This window comes from Cottoperca gobio, chromosome 2 (genome assembly GCF_900634415.1).
Source record: "Cottoperca gobio chromosome 2, fCotGob3.1, whole genome shotgun sequence".
NCBI classification, from domain to species: Eukaryota; Metazoa; Chordata; class Actinopteri; order Perciformes; family Bovichtidae; genus Cottoperca; species Cottoperca gobio.
Genome location: NC_041356.1, coordinates 1,920,993 through 1,942,843, shown reverse-complemented (window position 1 = coordinate 1,942,843; position 21,851 = coordinate 1,920,993). Strand labels below are relative to the sequence as shown.

The 21,851-nt window shown below is 39.9% G+C and overlaps 1 protein-coding gene across 2 annotated transcripts in view; it reads right to left on the bottom strand.

Moving 5' to 3' along the window:
* Window positions 1–3,524: 3,524 nt before the first annotated feature.
* ephb2a (eph receptor B2a) overlaps window positions 3,525–21,851 on the bottom strand; it is a 60,447-nt gene continuing 42,120 nt past the window's right edge. The window contains exons 4-16 of one of the 2 annotated variants that reach the window (XM_029449234.1): window positions 19,721–19,876; window positions 18,395–18,730; window positions 18,165–18,289; window positions 17,778–17,940; window positions 17,525–17,633; window positions 13,132–13,199; window positions 12,820–12,942; window positions 12,218–12,465; window positions 10,511–10,726; window positions 9,003–9,152; window positions 5,612–5,805; window positions 5,342–5,497; window positions 3,525–4,320 (exon numbers count right to left, since the gene is read on the bottom strand). In XM_029449234.1, the coding sequence (XP_029305094.1) occupies window positions 4,212–4,320; window positions 5,342–5,497; window positions 5,612–5,805; window positions 9,003–9,152; window positions 10,511–10,726; window positions 12,218–12,465; window positions 12,820–12,942; window positions 13,132–13,199; window positions 17,525–17,633; window positions 17,778–17,940; window positions 18,165–18,289; window positions 18,395–18,730; window positions 19,721–19,876 (2,153 nt within the window). In that variant the 3' untranslated portion in view covers window positions 3,525–4,211. Of the gene's footprint in view, window positions 4,321–5,341; window positions 5,498–5,611; window positions 5,806–9,002; window positions 9,153–10,510; window positions 10,727–12,217; window positions 12,466–12,819; window positions 12,943–13,131; window positions 13,200–16,614; window positions 16,885–17,524; window positions 17,634–17,777; window positions 17,941–18,164; window positions 18,290–18,394; window positions 18,731–19,720; window positions 19,877–21,851 lie in introns of those variants that run through there. The other variant, XM_029449241.1, reaches the window with a different exon arrangement.

Below are 21,851 nucleotides of genomic sequence, written 5' to 3'. Positions count from 1 at the left end.
TGCACATGGGTGGATTATGCACATGGACAGGTGACAGTCAGTGCAGAGTCAAAGGGCCCACATTTCATGGGGTCCATATGGACCACAGGACCTACAGAAAACCTGAGAGGATAAACACTCATTTTGAACGAAGTCATAATGCCTTCTTTCTTGCAAAGCACTCCTTAAAAGAAAAACGACAGCATTAACAGTTTGGTCAAATGGAATATATAGCCTCTTTTTACAGGCCGAGTTAATTATGACGTCTGTCACAAGCAAAACGGAAGAACCATAAGGTGCCAGAAACCCTACCCAAGCAGTCTTAGCTGACCTGTTTTGTTTCTCTTTATTACGAGATACAAGTCTTGTAATTATGAGATTAGTAGTGTATTTAATCAATGCAGCCCGAGATGTTGATGCTGTGGTAGTCCCTGTTAAGAATGGGCACACCAAGGTTTGTCTAAATGCTAAAGGCTATGCTTTGTTGTTGAGTGTAATGAATGTGGAGTGAGTGATTCAACAGAGATATCAGTCCTTCAGTTTTGTCTTTTATCAGCATAAGCTGACATTAACAGACACGTAGGATCAGACACACGGCATTAGATGAGATACAGCTCTTGTAATTATGAGATATTGTATCTATAGTGAGTACAATGCATTTGGATATATTTAGATAATGAAACACTCAAACAAAGATTGCACATTAGTGGTGAAGTGGTAACTACACTGTTATAAACACCATACAGCTAGTGATGTCGAGATGAAGCTTCATGAAGCATTGAAGCTTTCCATCCAATTGGTTCGCTCATGGGCCGAAGCTTCATGGTGCTTCATTTGCTCTACTGCGCCATCAAGTGGACAATAAATGTAAAACTGGCGAAGTGCAAGGCTGCAGTGGATTTAAAGTTTCTTTGCCCTGAAAATGTTTTGACGCACACATATAAGATTGAATATAATGTTCTATTTAAAAATAAAGATTGATGTTATTACGTGTTATTGAGAAGAGAGTGCTTGGAAAAAAATGTGGGCTTTTTACGCCTTAAATGATGATTAAATGATTGGACAGAGAGAAGGGTAATGACATGCAGCAAATAGCAGCAGGTCTGTTTAGAACCCCGGGCCGCTGCGGCAAGAATTTAAATGTGGGTCGCCTGCTCTATGAGCTGCGCCACCAGGGATGTGTAATGCACATGTTGGATGTACATTACATCCATTATATTACATCTTTTCAACAGATTTAGATTTGGTATCTTTACCAAATCTAAATCTGTTCCTTGCTCAGAAGGAAGATGATGCTGGCGTGCATAACAATTGTTTCGCTAGTTGGCTGGCTCCATCATGATCCAATACAAATGCAATACCAACAACTCAACAGCAACAATGCATACTACGACAAAAACAATCCACAAATTTGCGGCTATATAAAGTGTTGGGGGGCTCAATTGCGGTTCGCTCCCCCTTATATTTCGAATCGCATGCCAAACCCGTTTGTGTTGATGACGTATGTGATGACGTTCGAAGCCACGTGACTGATTCAGGAACACGTTCGCGAGGCTTCGAACGTCATCACATACGTCATCAACACAAGCCTCGATACGCGCTTCACAAAAGTCTTCCGCGATTACTCGACACGAAAGGACACATCACTACATACAGATCTTTTTTCGGGTCTATGCCAAAATAAAGAAAGTATATTGATATGTACAAGATAACGACTGGGATTTTTCTTGAACATAAAACATATGTAAAACTTGAAGCATTGTTTCTTTACCTCCAAAACACACATGCAGCATTGAGAAGACTTTGATTACAATGTATTGTTTCCAGACTCAGATTTTACAGTAACTCTACACAGCTCCCCAGTAAACGGGACAGTAAAATCACAGTGAATGACGGACAGTGTTTGGTCCAATCTACATTTGCATATGGTCCATTTCAGGTGGCTGAGTTGTATTCCAAGGTTTAAAATTATATTTTCTAGGAAGAAGATGTGTGTAAAAAATAAGAATATCAACCAAATGGCTTCAGAAAATGTCCCTCGTCATGCCATTTAATATCAATTTCAGATGACCAGCTCAATCAGGATTCATGTTCAAGGTTCATTCAAGTCTCTGTGTTGACAGATACGTGGTCTAAGATGTCCAGTGAAAACCACATCTGCAGTTTCTGACAGCAGGAACATAGAAATATGTGGTGACCTTTTAAAGAGCCCTTTTAAAGGGCAAATCTCTTCACCTCATTCCAGTCTGGGAGCCAATAAACACAATGAGCAAAACCCAACACAACCACTGTCTGAGTAACAATAATGCAGGGGTCAAACGAGTGCAGCTGAACCAAATAGAAACCAGGCACTGTACTACAACTTACCAGCGCACACAACTTATGTTTTATTTACTTATGGCGCATTTCCACTGCTTGGTACGGCTCTACTCAACCCGATTTGGCTTGCTCTTTTTTGGTTTACCACTAGTACCCGGGAACCTTTTTAGTAGCACCTCAGCCGAGGTTCTAAGCGAGTTGAACGATACTAAAAGGTGGAGTTAAAACACTGCAGACCACTGATTGGTCACAGAGAATCGTCAGTAGTGTCTCACTGGCAAGACTATGGCGTACACCACGCTTTACAATAGAGGAAGTGCAGACGTTCCTCTGTTTGGTCTCCGATGAAAGGATTCAGCGAGTCTCCCAGTAGCCTACTATCTGCCGTGGGAAACTAATTCTGTAAGACAAGTCGAGTTGAGCCAATTACAATGCGGTGGAAATGTGGCTTTAGTAGAGTGAGATTGTAACCAAATCAGGTGCTTACTGCTCTTACTGCTTCCACAACAACATCACTGCCATTACCAACACATGTAGCAACCACAAAGAAAAAGCACACTAGTGGTTTGCACATCTATTTTTGGTTGTGTTTCTTTTCTGTGCCTTTTTAACATAATGTGCATTTGTGGTGTTGGATATTGGTTGGCCTCTGCCATTAGCCCATGTGTATTTAATTATTTTTCTTACATTTTCTATTTTTAGATTGAGTTTTTTAGTGTTTATGTGTTGTTTTCATAATGTTTAAAACCAGAGCTTCACGCAAGCTTGATGTCCAGGTATTTGGAGGTGTGAAAGTAGGCCAATCAGCTGTGGATATAATGTTAATTAATTTGTTATTTAAAGCTATAATCATTACGATTTCAGTTCTGTTTTTTTAAGTGTAATGGAAAGTATGTTTTACTACAGATCTCAAAGTTGCAACAGAAGAAGAGCAACTGGTGGATTGATATTTGAATCATGTGTGGATTTTTGTGGTATTCCACTAATAATGAAATGAAAATACATTTTATGTTAATTTCTGTAAAACAGAAATACTAAAAAGCGGGTTGATATGATGAAATGTTATGGATTATAACTAGGGCTGTCGAATTAGCGTGTTAATTTCGATTAATTAATCACAGAAAAAATAACGCAACAAAGATATTAACGCAGATTAATCAGATTGCTCCGACAGCACCTCACACGGAGCTCCGACAGCACCCCCCCCCCCCCCGTCGCACTCACAGCAAATATTGTTATATGCGATTATTCGCAATGAATTAATCACAAAGCTTGTAATTAATTAGATAAAAAAATGTAATCGCTTGACAACCCTAATTATAACTCAAAATAGTTAACTTAAACAACTAGGTTACCAGCACTGTGCCCTCTCAGTCAAAATCTGGAAGACCAACATTGTATTACAGAGCTAGCAGTAAAAGCCAGTCAGTAAGCACCTCAATAAATGATCCATTAAAACAACAATGGGTACTACCAGCGTTAAGCTCATAAGGAAGGTTGTGTTTAGTTGTTTGCTGTTTATCATTTTCATTTCCAACTGTGAGTCTTGAGCAAAAAATTCAAAGTACAAGGCATTTCTTAATGAATGATTTAACTTGGTGGTAGTTGAGCCAAGTGTGGTGTGTTATCATTTAACAGAATACACTCCAAACACAAGGTGACCCATGAAATAGACATGGACTAAGCAGTTTGAAACTGGCTTTGGTTATGGTCAACTACAACCCCAAAGACCCCGCATGACTGTTATCTGCACATACAGTAGCTACTAGAAAACTACCAATCATCAGTGTGGTGCTGCAGACTGATGTAACCTTCTGGAGAGAGTTTGGAGGGGGGGTTGAAGTCAAAGAATGTGTCCTCAGAGGGTTCCAGGAGAATGCAGGAATGGTGGCTGCTGGGTTTCCTCTGTGAAATCACACCTCGACTGAAGTGATCTGGTTCATCTGGGCCCTCATGGACTGGATGCTGTTGTGGATCTTCTTCTGGTGACCGGCTAATGTCACTCCCACTCTGAGGATGTCCCTGAAGAGAAACCATTTTGTCAGTTCCACCTCAGTATACAACAAGATTGACACTTGAAATCCTTCAAAACCTCTAGTATTCTGGATGCTGTTGTCCAAGTCTAAATGACTGAATGAATGTCTGTGTGTTGCCCTTAGTTGTGCCTCTTAGGCTACTTACAGGCTGCCCTCCCCCTGTGATTGGAAAACATGTAGGCTGTATTTACGGCTGCCAAAACACCTGTGAATGTTTTTGGGGACTTAAATTTGCTGTGTAATTATAATGTTGTCCCAAAAACACTTCAGTATTGAAACTTGATCAAACATAAGACAGTAAATGACAGCACTGTTTGTAATCAAGGTGTAAAAACAACACTAGCTGTTCTTTACTTCCCGCTCTATCAATTCATCTAAATATGATTTTAGTTCAGTACAGTTACTTTTGGAAACTATTTGCTTACATTTCCGTTAAAATAATAATATATTCCAACTTCTAATCCAGTATAACCTATATAATTATATATATAGTAAAGTAAACTATAATTTCTCTTGGTATATGCTACATATATGTAAAAATAGATTATTTGGGTATTTACATTATTAAAATCCCTCTCTTTTCTCTTCCCGCTCATCAAACAAAACTTTAGTTTAGTTTAGGCCGTTTGTGGGCTGTAGGGGCTTATTTCTCCCTCGTCCTCAAAAGTCCTATACGGCTCTGTATCACTCCGTATTCCCTATGCCAGTGGCACTTTTTGACCAATCCAATCAAATCTTAAGGATCTGATTTAAATTTCCCCCGTAATCATACCGCACAAACCAGTTGTTTCACTACGACTTTCCTGTTGGGGATTCAAAGTCATTCTAGTCAATTTGAAGATAGATCGATATTAGATATTTGTTTTCTTCTACAAACTAGAAGCTCAGGCACCTGCATTAGCTTTTAAATTACATTTAAATCAATAACAATCAGTATCATGACCACATCTCTCTTTGTGTGATCTTTCTTCTTAACAGTGTGGATATATCAAAAATATCTAACATACTCCATGGTTATTTGAGACACCACATCAAAGGTGGTGAAGCTTTCGTTGGCAAAGTTCTCCTTGTACTGGCCCATCTTAATGGCGTCCAGCCACTCATCCACTGTGCTGAAAGAGGAGAAGTCTGGAGTGGTTCGATCAAGCAGAGGTAAGTGGACACTGGTGGACAGAAAGAATACAAAAGAAGGACATAACAGCCTGTGAGAAAATAGATTTGTGAGTGGTGTAGGTAATTTACAGTGTGAAGTGATGGAGGTCCTTTCCTTTTCATACCTTGATGACAGTGGTGTCGTGGCCTTGAGGCTGTTGGGGTTGCGGATCATCTTGTCCAGGGTGCTGACAATCTGGCTGAATTTGGGTCGGTTGTTGCGGTCTTTCTGCCAGCAATCCAGCATCAGCTGATGCAGTGCACTAGGACAATCCATAGGGGGTGGCAACCTGTAGTCCTGCTCTATGGCATTGATGACCTATAATAATTTGTATAAAAACAAATGTTGAGTCTGAGACAGGGACATATAGTCAGGGGAGGCAGGTGAAGCAGAGCCTCCAATAATTTTGATCATTTTTATATGCCCAAGGACACTTTGACATGTTGACCACAGGAGCCGGGGATCAAACCACCTCACTCCACGAACAGCTGATGACCACTCTACCTCCTGAGCCGCAGCCGCGACCAACAACCAAAGTACCAATCTCTACTTCTATATCTTGTAATTACGTAACATAATAACATTTCTTAAAAAAACAAATAAAAAATTATGATTATTTTTTACAGAGCTGGGTTAGCAGTTAAAATCTTAACACAACCTGGACCTATCTCTGAAGTGGAGACACTGAATGATACACTGTTAAATGAAACTGATATTAATATTTGCATCTGACATACACAGGGGTATTTTTCATAATGATGGAATATTTCTTGGTTATCATTTCTATTATATAAAATAATTAGATTTAGAATTTTTCCGGCAGACGAAACAGCCTCCCGGTGGATGTTAAGACGAGGCGAGGGTGCGGGTCGTTTTTTGCCACTTTTGAACATAATCCAATGAACAAACTATAAAACAGACACAGTCCATGGATGTATTATTATGTATCTTCTCCCTCTGTACTGAGACCAGACTGGAGCTACAGTGACTCACTATCACCTCTAGAAGAACAAGTGGTATTACAGACTGGACGGAGCGCAGCTAGCTGTTAGCATGATAACTTCAGTAGATATCTCTGCAACACGTCTTGTCATAGACGTCTTTGACATAACGTCAACACTGTCGCTTCTTCACATTCTGTTGATAATGTTAGTTCATTTTTTTAATGTTATGAACTTAAATTCAAGCCATATATTACACATTGCACCTTTAACAGATTTTTTAAATTCTATTTCAGTTTTTAATTCAATGATTTTTGTATTTTTATTTTAATGACATTTATAATTTGATGTAATCTCTAATTGATTTCATTTTATTTAAAAAAATGTATTTAAATATTATTGAAAAATAATTTAATAAAAAAGAAATAATGTCGACTAATAAATTGTCAAACAAATTTGGATTTGAAGAGAGAGAATATTTCTTAGGCAGCTGATCGATAGTAGTTGGTAATGAATACTGTCTTGTTCTTGTTCTCTGGGGATGGCCCTTTAAGTTACAGTGCTCTATTTGGTTGCGTAATGAAATTGCAGTAGCTGGATAGCAGCAGCCTGTACTGTATGATACACATTGTCAGTAGGATCACATGTAGTCATGGAGTTGTGACCTGCTCTCCCTCAATCAAAGCATAGAACAAACGTGATTGCTGTTTTTCCCCTGAACTACACCTATTATTTACTTTTACTTTGATTACCACTTTCTTCTGGCAATAATTTAAAAGCCCCTTATCTTTTACCCTCAGAAGATGCTACAATAACATACAATTCTACACAGCTTCTAACACTTCCATCATTAAATACACAGAAATATCCCCTTTTTATGGCATTTCTGTGATACAGTATATCTCAAAAGTGAGTACACCCTTTAGATTTTTGCAAATATTCTGTTATATCCTTTCAGGGGATAACATTATCCTACTGAAACTTTGATATAACTTAAAGTAGTCAGTGTGCTGCTTGAATAACAGTATAGATTTATTGTCCTTTGAAAATTACTCAGTACACAGCTGTTAATGTCTAAACAGCTGGCAACAAAAGTGAGTACACCCCATAGTGAACATGTCTAAATTGTGCCCAAAGTGTCAATATTTTGTGTGACCACCATTGTTATCTAGCACTGCTTTAACCCTCCTGGGCATGGAATTCACCAGAGCTGCACAGGTTGCTTCTGGAATCTTCTTCCACTCCTCCACGACGACATCACGGAGCGCACGGATGTTGGACACCTTGCACTCCTCCACCTTCCTCTTGAGGATGCCCCACATGTGCTCAATTGGGTTTAGGTCTGGAGACATACTTGGCCAGTCCATCACCTTAACCTTCAGCTTCTTCAGCAAGGCCGTTGTCATCTTGGAGGTGTGTTTAGGGTCATTATCATGTTGGAAAACTGCCCTACGGCCCAGTTTCCGAAGAGAGGGGATCATGCTCTGCTGCAGGATGTCACAGTATATATTGGAATTCATGTGTCCCTCAATGAAATGCAGCTCCCCAGTGCCGGCAGCACTCATGCAGCCCCAGACCATGATGCTGCCACCACCATGCTTGACTGTAGGCAAAACACATTTGTCTTGGTACTCCTCACCAGGGTGCCACCACACACGCCGGACACCATCTGACCCAAACAGGTTTATTTTGGTCTCATCAGACCACAGGACATGGTTCCAGTAACTCATGTTCTTGGATTCATTGTCTTCAGCAAACTGTTTGCGGGCTTTCTTATGCATCGGTTTCAGAAGGGGCTTCTGTCTGGGGCGACGGCCATACAAACCGATTTGATGCAGTGTGCGGCGTATGGTCTGGGCACTGACAGGCTGACATCCCACTTCTGCAACCTCTGCAGCAATGCTGGAAGCACTCGCACGTCTATTTTTGGAAACCAACCTCTGGATATGACGCTGAGCACGTGGACTCAACTTCTTTGGTCGACCCTGGCGAGGCCTGTTCCGAGTGGAACCTGTCCTGGAAAACCGCTGTATGATCTTAGCCACTGTGCTGCAACTCATTTTCATGGTGTTGGCAATCTTCTTATAGCCAAGGCCATCTTTGTGAAGCGCAATAATCCTTTTTTTCAGCCGCTCAGAGAGTTCCTTGCCATGAGGTGCCATGTTGTCCAGCATTCAGAGAGAATTGTGCCCAAAACACCAAATTTAACAGCCCTGCTTATCATTTACACCTGAATCCTTGTAACACTAACGAGTCACATGACACCAGGGCGGGAAAACAACATCATTGGGCACAATTAGGACATGTTCACTATGGGGTGTACTCACTTTTGTTGCCAGCTGTTTAGACATTAACAGCTGTGTACTGAGTAATTTTCAAAGGACAATAAATCTATACTGTTATTCAAGCAGCACACTGACTACTTTAAGTTATATCAAAGTTTCAGTAGGATAATGTTATCCCCTGAAAGGATATAACAGAATATTTGCAAAAATCTAAAGGGTGTACTCACTTTTGAGATATACTGTATGTACTAAAATATAAATGCTGGCTGTTCTACAGGGCTTTACTCACATCTTGATTGCTCATGTCCCAGTAGGGCCTCTCTCCATATGACATCACCTCCCACATGACTATGCCATAGCTCCAGCAATCACTGGAGGAGGTAAACTTCCTGTACTGAATGGCCTCTGGAGCCGTCCACCGGATGGGAATCTTCCCTCCCTGGAAAAAAAACAAGTGTTAAAGTCATGGTACAGTGGACAGAAATATTTATTTAATTATATCTATTATTTTAATTACACTGTTTAATATAATATAATATAATCCAATCAAGTTATTTTCATTTTTCTATGTATTTATTTATTCCATATTCACTGACAACCAATCACTGCAAATTAATTTAGAAACACAATGACAAATATAGAAACAGGATCAACCCTGAAGAGAAACTTATCTTACCTGAGAAGTTCTCTCAGTAAAATTGACTTTCAGCTGCTTTGTGAATGCTCTTAAGAGGAAACCGTTTTTCCATGAACTTTTAGTGCCTTTTAGGCAGTGCTGGGCTGTCAGGGCCAGCAAGGCCTTCTCTGCTGGCCTAAACATCATCAGAATATACATTTCATTTTTATATATTTTTTCCACAAATATGTATTAAATTATTCCCCCTGGTCTATTCTCTTCATTTCATAGCTTTCCTCTTGGTTGCGCTGCTTCCAGCCTCAGATCGAGATTTGGAGGGCTGGCCTTTATATTAGAGCTTTTATCCAATCATATTTCAGCCATAATGTGTTGCCAGGGTCCAAGAAATCTGCCCTTAGGCCTTCAGAATCAACAGTGCCTGTCGCTTAAAGTGAACGGAAACAAAACTGTGGCGTTAACCAATCAGATTTCGAGTTGGGGACACTGGGGCCAGCTAGTAGGCGTACGATAACGTCAAGCACGTCCACTTCTTTTGATTGGATACGCACTATTGAGAGGCAGAGCTATGCAGAGCTAGCAAACTTTGAACGAGCTAATTTGTGTACATTTCTACAAGCTGTTTTTTTTCAACCCACAATGGCTGAAGGAGGAGAAGAGATCGATTTGGTCGCAGATATAATTACAACAACATTTTCAAGACAAACTTTTCAAGAAAAGATAGACATCGTGAGAAGAGAACGGCCAACCCCGACGCTAGCGAGCCTATCACAGCTGGGAAAAGGGTTTGTCCGCCACTTTCAAATCACTAACTACGAGCGGTACCCCCGGCTCACAGCCTCCGAGAGGCACTGCACATTGTACTGCTGGGAATGCCTGCTATTTACAACTAAATGTTTCGTAAATATTAATATAACTCTGTTGTTAGGGTGATGCAACGCCCGGTTATACTGCGTTTCTGTCTAAATGTATAGTTTCTAGAGCCATGGTGTCATAATGATGGTATCAAGAGGTGGAATAATTCAGGTAGGACTGTGTAGGACATCACTGAAGGCCTAGGTGTGAAATGCACGGCCCGCCACTGCTTTTAGGAGGTATCTTAATAACAGTAACATGGTAAGACATTTCGAATAAACCCCCTTTAGTCTATGATGAAGACTCACCAGAGCGCTGGTGTATGTGGGGTCTGAAGTATCGTCCTCAAGGAAGCGTGACAGACCGAAGTCAGACACTTTGCACACGAGGTTGCTGTTGACCAGGATGTTCCTAGCTGCCAGGTCCCGATGGACGTAGTTCATGTCACATAGGTACTTAATTCCTGCTGCTATGCCGCGCAGCATTCCCACCAGCTGGATCACTGTGAACTGCCCATCATTTTGCTGTAAGAAAAAAAAGATCAAATGTTTGTCTTTTGTGATGAATAATACAAATGACTAAACACTACGTGTGCTGGATAATAGGACTGTATATTTGAATTCCTACAAATCCACTAAATATCAACAACATATGTGTGGCTTGGGATCTGATCTCCTAAAAGAGAGATCTACGCTGTCTAATCGGTAGTCATTGATGGATAATTTCATGACATTGGCCTTTACATTTCAATTTTACATAGACTTTTTTTCAGATTTGTTTTCCAAGAACTCCTTTTCCTCCAACCGTAAAAAATCTTTTAATTGCCTTGACATTTCCTTTATTATTTATGGAGGATGACCTTTCCTTGAGCACCAGAATGAACTCAAATTGTTCACTCAAATGTTTACTGAATATGAAATACAAAACTAGTGCCCGGCAGATTGGAATGGTGAAGTAGGATGACGGTTGCGGTGTGGGGAATGATCTCCCTTGGCTTTTGAGTTCAGTAGACCCCCAAAGGCCTTCTTGAGGATACAGAGACAGCTGACCGTTGCACAGAGGATGTACAGTTGGTAGGCTTGGGATGGCTGGATTGCCACGACTTTGATTAAGTGATGAGTGACTCCTTGGCTGTCAGTTAAAGTGGATAACCCTAACCCTTGGATATGTAGGGAGTGACTGCAGAAAGAATTTGGAGAGACTGCGGACACGGTATAAACCTGCCGAAGTGAAAGAGTAAGCAGAATCGGTGGCCAAGTGACCGGACTCTTTCCTGAACAGAGGCTGCTTGGACGTGTATGTGATACAGTGAAAGTCTGTGGGGATTAAGGTGTGAATTCAATGTTAACCATAACCTAAGAGTTGATCGCAGATCTGGTTGACTTGCTTGTTTTAGCAAGAAAACAAGAGGCTTTTATGAGCTGAGGTGAAAGGTCTAAAATGCAGCGAGATGGATTCATTTTGATGGCTGTGGAGGTTAACTTAAAGAGCCAGGTGGAAACATAGAAAGCCAGCAGAAACATTTCATAATGACCAGAACGACGAGATAAGTGGTGTGCCTTAATACATAACATTATCTAGTTTGGTCATTCAGTGGCAGCTGATAATACCCATTAATTTATTAGTTCCTGTTTCAAATACAATGGCTGGAATATTTATTTAAAGCAGGTTAAAAAATTGTAATGTAAATGATAATAATATTAGTATTAATGATAATAAAAATAACGATAGTATGATTGATAATAATAATACAAATAATAATAGTATTAATGATAATAATAATAATAGTAATACATTTAGCAATCAAATCAATACCCCAGACCTCCACTAGCCCTCGTGTAATATAGGCACTTAGGATCATTAGCAGAAGTCCATGTGTATTCAAAACTTACTTTGTAGTCTGTGCTTTGCTTTGTAATTTGTTTTTCATTGCAGCAGGTGAAGTGCAATGCATGAGTAGATCATGATCAGTGGCTGGGAGGCAACTTTGTCTTTAATCAGTGTGTCTCTTTTACCCTGAGGAATGAGTCGAGGGATCCATTCTCCATGAACTCAGTGATGATCATCACTGGGCTGCTCTTGGTCACCACCCCCTCCAGGTGGATGATGTTTGGGTGGTCGAACTGGCCCATGATGGATGCCTCGCTTAGAAAGTCCCGTCTCTGGCGTTCAGTATAGCCCGCCTTCAGTGCCTTAATAGCCACCAGAATCTCTCTCTTCCCAGGCTGTCGGAGGTTTCCACTGCATACCTCACCAAACTCACCTGACAGGAAGTTTGTGGAAGGTGAATGACATTTTAAATAAGCAGAGGTAAACAAATCATGCCTATATAAAAATTACATTTAGTGCTCTGGACTTTAAAAGCCTGAATACAATTCAAAGTAACTGAACTAGTATTACTATCATAGTTTTCTATGATATTCACAGGAATGACTCATAGACTGTGTTTTTATCTTGTTGGACAGTAATATGACATGTTGCATGGATATTGCAAAGAATGCCCTGATGTACTAAGTCGTGAGTACCCTCACATGTCCCCTTGTTAAAACCTCTGTTCAGTCTTCACCTGCTTTGTCAGATATTTCTGACTTAATTTCCATGCACTGTTTTCCTTTACCTGCACCAATAACTTGTTCAATCTTGACACAGGACATGTCAATCTCCTTGGCAAACTCTCTGACGGCTTCATTAGGGTCTTCATATGTGAAGGGGTCGATGTAGATTTTCATTCCAGGTGACACTTCAACAGAAATATAAAAGAGACAGCAACTGCTATACACACAAAAATTGAAACATAACAGCAAAGAGCAAAAAGATACTACATATTTTACATGCTCTCCCAAACCCAAACCTGCTACATAGCCATCAGTGTAAACGGCTGTCAGTCTATCTGAAACCAACGCACTGTGCAGCAAAACGTGCTACTTACTGTGACCACTGGTGTAATGTTGGAGTTTGTCTGTGTACTCTGAATCTGGTCTGTCAGAACTTCTCCTGCTGGAGACAAAAACACAGAGTCCTGCATGTCAAGAGATCCATCTCCATGAACTATGCAACTCCATCAACTAATGAAGATTGTGTGATATGGATGAATCTCTGGAAAAACCTTGGTATTTTGGATCTGTTTCGACCTCACTGTGACCATCACTACAGTCTTAATAGAATAATAGCGTTCCTTTCACCTCCTCTCGAGACCTTCCGGCTTGTCCTCTTTACTGATTTACTCATCTCCTCATGTCCCTGTTAATTGTGGTGGTTCTGTTGCATAGATTACATTGCTATGTGGTAGTGCTAAGCTAACCATTGCGTTGTTTTCTTTATTAGCAAGAAGCTAGTTTGCTAACATGCTAATCCAACAATGCATAAGAGTGGCTTACATCCCTAGATTTAAAAGATGCATATTTCCATGTCCCGATTTGTCCAGAACACAGAACCTTTCTCTGTTTTGGACAAAGTGTTAAAGGACTAAATTTCATAATACTGAATATTTTAAATTCAATTTTGTTCAATTACATGTTTCTGGCCCCACTCACAGTGACATTGTTGATCCTATCCATTGTGTCCTAAAAGAATATGGCATTCCCGCGCCATTACTCTGACCAGTTCTCAGATCACTTTTTCTGTGATATAAATACAAAGTGTAGCTTTTAAGGCAGTCTTTTTAATTTATTTTTATGCCTTTAATGATAGATTGTGAAAGGGGGAGAGAGAGAAAGGGAATGACATACAGCAAATGGCCACGGGTCTGACTTTAGCCATGGGCCACTGTGTCAAGGACTCAGCCTTTGTACATGGGTTGCCCACGCTACCGGGTGAGCTACCGGGTGAGCTACCGGGTGAGCTACCGGGTGAGCTACCGGGTGAGCTACCGGGTGAGCTACCGGGTGAGCTACCGGGTGAGCTACCGGGTGAGCTACCGGGTGAGCTACCGGGTGAGCTACCGGGTGAGCTACCGGGTGAGCTACCGGGTGAGCTACCGGGTGAGCTACCGGGTGAGCTACCGGGGCGCCCTAAGGCAGTCTTTTAATGAGCATTGCTCCACCTTCAAAAGATAGGACAAGGGCTATCTGAAACATTTCTCTGTGGATGACAGACGCTGTCTGCTGCCTGAGACATAAGTTTCACGGGACAGAACAACTATTGAAAGCCACTGGAGTAGAAGTGCATTGACTATATCGCATAGATCTTCAACATTCTTTTAGTACATTAGTGGACTGATTACTTTGCTAACTTAATTGTTCTTCAAAAAGAAAACATAAGATTTTATTTGACGCTATTAATAAAATTGTTTCACCGATGCTCCCTAAATTGTTTTTCTATATAATAATAATAATAATAATAATAATAATAATAATAATAATAAGCTTTATTTGTATAGCACCTTTCATACAAGAATTGCAGCCCAAAGTGCTTCACAGCTAAAACATAAAAATTAGTACAAAATTATACCACGCATTTAAAATAGTATTAAATACCAAAATAAAAATATTAAATAGCATTAAAAATAGCATTACAAATAGTATTAAATAGCAGAATAAAAATAGTAAAAGTGGAAAAGGCTAATAGTAAAGAGATAAAATAGCAGCTTTAATAAAAGCATTTAAATTAGTTTAAAGTGGCATAAAGTAGCAGCACTAAAGATTATATAAAATATCACCATTAACAGGCTAAAGTAAAAAGATATGTTTTTAGCTTACTTTTGAAAATATTGAGAGAGCTTACCTCCCTAATGTCTATAGGTAAAGTGTTCCATAGCTTTGGTGCATAATTGCAAAAGGCTGCATCCCCGATTTTCTTTTGGATGTTTCTGGGAACAATTAATAAACCAGTAGTGGATGATCGCAATGTTCTCGACGGCATATAGTTTATTAGAGTGTTGGCAGTGTAATTTGGTCCGGTTCCGTTTAGGGCTTTGTATACAAGAAGGAGGACCTTAAAGTCAATAAAGGCATCATGCTTCTCTGACACATGATCTCCAAGCCTGACAAAATACTTTCTCCCTTTATATATGTTCTGAACCAGTTTAATACACAGTCAGAAAGACCAACCAGTTTTTCTAGACAATTAATCAGGATGTCATGGTCGATCGTGTCAAATAATGCGCTTAGGTCTAGTAGGATAAGAATTGAGACCTTATTTGTATTTGTATCAGAGTTTAGTCTGAGGTCACTAATTATTTTAGTCATAGCAGTTTCGGTACTGTGGCATGCTCTGAAGCCTGATTGAAATTCCTCCAGGATGTTGTTTTCTTTAAGAAAGGAGTTTATTTGGACCGAGACTATTTTTTCTAGTATTTTGCTGATGAAAGGAAGATTAGATATTGGCCTATAGTTGGTCAGCGTATTACTGTCTAGGTTAGGTTTCTTTAGCAAGGGTTTTACAACAGCTGTTTTGAAGGCGTCTGGGAAGATGCCTGTTAGAAGAGACGTGTTTATAATATTTAGAACGTGACTTGAAATGCTGTTGAATATCCGCTTAAAGAATGCTGTAGGTATAGGGTCAATACAAGAGGTGGAGGAGTTACATTCCATGATAGTTTTATGAAGCTTTTCCCATGGTTACATCACAATGTTTGCAGATGTTCTCTATGTCTGCATCATAAGTGATGCTGGCTCTGATTGAAGTTATTTTATTATTGAGGAACAATGCCAGTAGCTGGTTAATAGTTGAGAATAGTATTCTAGAATTTTCAACGTTCTCTGTGATAATCCTAGAAAAGTAATCCTTTCTATGAATGATTGAACAAGTTCCTTACCTTCTTTGTTGATAAGGTAATAGCTATTATGTTCAGTATTCATCCTGGAACGTGTCCGCCCAACTCTAGTCCCTCTATATCTCTTACTTTTCTCGACTCTTTCCAACCTATCGGTTTACAAGACATTGTGGATTTAAACAAATTCTAGTCCTCTGGATGTAATCTGGACTATTTTCTCTATTTACATTTCTTTTTTAAATTAATGGCCATACTTTCTCAGATATTGTTAAAAGGATTTTTTCAACCTGCTTGACAAAAGGTGCCCAAACAGCGCTTATGTTATCATATTTGCACCAGATCTTGTGTTTTATTGTGTATTTTGTTTCTTTACTGTGTTGTGTGGCTAGAGTGGTCACTTCATCTTCTATGTTTCCTTCTTGTATGCTGTATAATGCCCTTGCAAAGCACTTTGTGGCGTATGTCTGTGAAAAGTGCTATGTAAATTAATTTTTACTTACGCACTTACTTAATTTGCTTTCCAGGGTCAGTTTTCCAGTTTCGGGTTCCAAGGATCTTTACTTTAGTGGTCTCGGCTGCCTTAACAGCCCCCCCCCCCCCCCCCCTTCAGTTGCAGGGTCTCATAATCTGGAATTGGTTAATCTGTTTCCCCCTTCTAGATCAAGAAGACCAGGACAAAGAGTGTGTGCTGGCGCATGTTTAATCCCTGGGGTTCACAGTGGAACTGAAAGAAGAACAATTTGCAGCCTTGGCAACAGGTAAACTCTCTTGTACTCCACTTTGATTCTGTGTCAATGAATTTATGTGATGTAGATAGTCTGGAAAATGTGTGAAGTCACTTCCTATGATAGGCAGCAGCACCAGAGGGGATTCCATGGGGCCTGCTGAGGACGTATCCCATATAGGTTCATCTCCTTTTTATCTCCATCCAAAAAATGACAGGAGGATGAGGTTGCTTGTGGCACAATCCTGAATGGAGAGAGAGGCATGACTTTGTTTACATAAGGTCATGAGAGGAAGTAGAACGAAGGCTATCATTTTATTAAGACCACAGTGACTGTCATCCTTCGGTCTCACAGATCCATAGTTTCATTCATAACTTACATTATACACTATTGTGATGTTTACTATGAAAAAGTGCATGAAGATATTGAGTAGGGTATGTTAGTAATACCAAAACGTTCCAGTGCTAATTTGTTTTTAATAGGGATTTGTTTTAATCTATGCTATTTCCATGGCTTGCAGGCTACAGTATTTCAACATTATCTGCCCCTGGTGGCTCATATAGCTCTCCATTTATCAGTATTTCTATATGAGCACTAAATCACTGACTACATGTGATGTGATTGGGGTTTGTTGCAGTCATGATCCAACAGATAATTGTTACCATCTCTTCAGCTTTTAAGAGCTTTTTCAGGCTCTTTTAGCTCATTGTTTTGGTTTTATGACAAAATTAGTGTTAAGCTTTTTGTGGATAGTTTGTTAGTTGATCTAACAGCAGCCACCTTTTAAGTAATTCACCTTTAACAGTACATGGTGTTTGGTACTTGCATTTATATACACATGTTATTATTATATTGTTTAATGGCCTGTAACATTACTGGCTCACCTGCGACAGACAATTATGAAGACAGTGATGGCAATGATGAACACTACCCCTGCAGCAGCGGAACCAATGATGAGGGGAAGCTTCTCCTGGATACTGGAGTTATATTCCGCTACAGGTAAAAAGACATAAATCCAAGAAATGTGCCTCATTTTTCAAATAGGGATGGGATCCATTGCCGGATTACCTATTCGGACGTACCATAGGCAAAAATGTGTAAATGTAGTTGGCCAATGAATGTAATTATCATTCCTACCTTCTGTCATGGTTTGGAAGTACATTTTGCCACTAAAACGTCCAAATCCAGCAACAGTCCGAGCCCGAACCTGAAAAACGTAGATAGTTCCAGCCTTCAAGCCTCGTATGATTGCAGTGTTGGTCTGACTCCTCGTTAGAGAAGAGTTCCATTCTGCCTGGTTCTGAAACACAAGCATCAGAAATAAAAAATTAGAAAATCTCCTCATTGTAACAAATGCTGTCTGAGATGATTCCTGAAAGCATTTAAAACTATAATTAAGTCACTTGAGCACTAAGATTGTCATTGTCAAATCAGCAGTCATGTTGTCTGTATGAGCCAATGTGGAAAAGACTGAGCTCTTCTTTTAGATTTGTGACTGACTCATCATCAGCAGCAATGATGCACCTTTTCATAGTACTGCAGTTCATAATCCAGTATCACTCCATTAGGCTGATCAGGTTGGGACCAGGACAGGGTGATGCTGTTAGGGGTTCTGCTGACTTGGTGGATGATGGACACTGCCGATGGTGCTGAGAACAAAAAAAGGTGAATCAAAGTTAGAGGGTGTAGAGAAAATAACAGTTGGACCGATTTATGATGAAGTTAAGCCATGTAAAGCGTTTGGTGAGCCTCACCAGCCTGGTTGGTGGTGATGTTGACAGACGTGTATTGTGGTGAATAAGGACTCTGGTCAGACACTCCGTTGACAGCTTGTATTTCAAAGGTGTACTGGGTGTGAGCCAGGAGGTCGCTGATGTAGACGGGGGTGTCGGTCAGTCCTAGCTGACGTGGGACAAACTGCACATTGTCTCCACAGCGGGTGCAGCCACCCCGCCCACTGCCACAGCTCTTACATATAATGTTGTAGACAACATCTTCTCGGCCACCGCCCTCCTGTGGAGGGTTCCACTCCAGCCTCAGAGAGGTCTCATTCACTATGGAGATGACGTTTTGTGGAGCTGATGGAACAGCTGGAAGTGTAAGGAAGAGAAGACAATTATAGTCTACAATACAATATAGTAATTGTAGTTCAAAAAGGGCGTTTGTAATTGTAGGGCAGGCTTGCAACAGTTATTTATTATTCTCCATTTGCATCTACATTGAATCACTACAGCTACCTGCTTATTCTGGGGGGTTTTTCAACCTGTGTTGTTAAACTAATCCCCTAATATGACACCTCAAATGTTCTTCTGGTGAAGTTTAAGTATCTGCAGGTTGTGCTCTTACAGTATAGACCAGAGAGATGTCTATGCCAATATTTCTCCTGGTCATTGAATAGTGGACCAGTTTTTTACCCTTGCAAGGTAACTGGAATTGTCATGAAGTCATGTGCTTTCTCAGTGGATGGGGTCTGCCAGTGTTGTGTTTCACACCTATTTGGTTTGATTCCGTTCGAGATTTTGAGGGTGTGGATGGTGTCTGGTATGGTGGTGCAATGGACAATGCTGATGCTGCACCAATCCTCACCTATGGTCATAAGGGTAATGAGATCGCAGAAGTGCAATCTGAGCCTGAAGTGAGTTTCCTTTGCAGGGAGAGGATCTTAGAAATCTAAAAGGATCTTGTAGGTGAACAGCTTCTCCTTGGATGGAGTCAATTGAGGTGGTTTGGGTTTATGATTTGGACACCTCCTTCTGGAGGATCTCTGGGCATGTCTAACTATGTTCCACCCAGAGCAGACAGAGCACACTGGAACGATGATATATCTGGACAATCGAAAATAGTTGGCTGGATGGATTTTAACTTATATACTATCGGTATTATCTGCATGACATCATGAGTGCAAAGCAGCAGGCTTCATTTTTGTTCCCATTTCAATAAGAGTAAGCTTACTACATTGACATAAATGTAAACAGCCTAATGTTTAATTTGTGTTTGTGCACTTCAGAGATGGGCAAGTGTTCAAAACATATCAAATGATTTAAGCTGATGTCTGTATATACTGTCATGACTGTTCGTACTTGTGCAGGGCATCTGTTGAGGGTCGGAGTCAGTGCGATAGTAGCCGTTGCGACAGACACAGTTAGTTGCTCCCTCGCTGGTGGTTCGGCTATTAATGGGGCACTGCAGACATTTGTGGTCTCCCTGTGCATCCTTGAAGGAGCCTGATACACAAGCTGTATGGGAGATATACAGCAGTGGGAGAGAAAAGAGAAAGGACAGAAAAAATAAATGAGACCAGCAAGCTTGCATGATACACCGTACAAGAGAAAAATAGGTCCACAGTGTCAACTTTCCTCACAATGGCTATTTGCTGCTTAGTATCAGTAACATCAGTATTAGTCAGATTCAAAAAAAATATGTCTGAGCGCTCTATCTCCGTATTTTCCCCGCAGAGCGTATCTTTAATCATGATAGCCTGGACATCTGCATTTTATAAAGGTCATCTCATTGAAGTGACATGTACTGCGAGTCCTTCAGATGCTGTCAGTTTAGCTGCTCACTGGGTCAGAAAACATGTTAGAACATGTGGACTGTTTGGGATAACAAAAGACAAGAAAGAAAGAAAAGGAGAATACAAGAAAGCTGTAGTAATTGATTAGTGTTCTTTTATTTTTCTCTTTGAATGTATGATGGTAGATGCTTACATTTTGACACTTATTTTTTATTTTCTTCTATTCTACGATGAGTCCTTACTATAGTTTATTGTTGATGTGAGTTTAGGAAGTCATAATGTAGAATAAGCCTCATCAGCCAACCTCTAGTTTATAACAAGAGCATAAGACACCTATAATTCAGTGTCAGTCACATCTATAATGTCTTATGACTGTTGATATAGTGCATAGAAAGCATTATGAGTGGAGCCGTAGAGCATTATAAATGCATTATAATTCACTATAATCCACCACAGATGAGGTCTTCATATAAAGGGTTAGCAAAGTTTTATTAAATAGTTTAAAAGTCTGCACTTTTATTAAGAAAAGTAGTCAGAAAAGTAATTCTTATTCATATACAGCCTGTGACTTTCTAGGTCAGTGAACTTGGTTGTAGCTTATAAGTATCACATTTTGCCTTTGTTTTTTAGTCTTCGTCTTCAGCCAATTGAAGAAGATATTGAAAGTGTGCTCGGCTTAAACATGTACATATGCATCAACAGAGCCTGCGAAGTAACTGAATAAAGCGTAGCCACCGTGACGTCACCCATTGGTTTGTGTACTACTGTTTTGAAGCCTCGAGTTTCATTACCTTTTATCAACTGAAAACGCACTGTGAAAGAGTTAAAGTTGTAAGACAAAAATACAGACAACACCCAAACCGGACAACACAGTGGTAGTGACCTGTCAATCCCAAGGTCGCCCCACCCTAAAGCATACACTTCTTTATTGTCTATTTTACACTAAATGGGACCATCATTTACAAAATGAACATCCTGCTGTATTGAAGAAGACTTGAAACCATAAACTCATTCGGAAAATGTTTATTAAGGTAATAAATCAAGTGATAAGGGTCATTTTCTCATAGACATACAATCAAACTTCTTTTTGCAACCCTGCAGGCTATTAGAAACAAATGCAAGTTTAAGGCACTTCCTTATCGGCTTAACAATTCAGACCCGCTTGATAAGTAGTGTAAATAAGTGTAAAGTGAAGTATAAACACTCAAAAAAGTCAACTTAACTTGTAAATAAGAATAAATGCACCTATACCCAATTTAATTAATATATTTGTGTTAGCTTTTGAAACCTAGTCCAGTTTAGCAGGTTTAACTTAAACTGAATACTTGTTAAAGCCACAAAAGCTGCTTGATTTTATACAAGCTGACTGAATCACACAATAAAAAACGGTACATTAAGGATGTCCTAGAGGATTTCCCACATGCGTAGAAGCTGGATTGACGGGAATGAGAGTAACGCAATGTCTTATTCATTAAGTTTACAAATGATATATACCATATGTTCATGTCTGTAGACATAACATGAGATTCATGCCCTAAGGAAGTTAATGGGGCCTCTCAAAGGTCATGAGAAGATGACCTCCACATGCAATAGATTGAGGTCAACTCAATGATGATTGAAGGGTTGGGTGTGTCAGAAAGTGTGTGCGTTCATTTACAGCTCCTACTTAAGGTTAAAGATTCTTTTTTTCAGTCGGA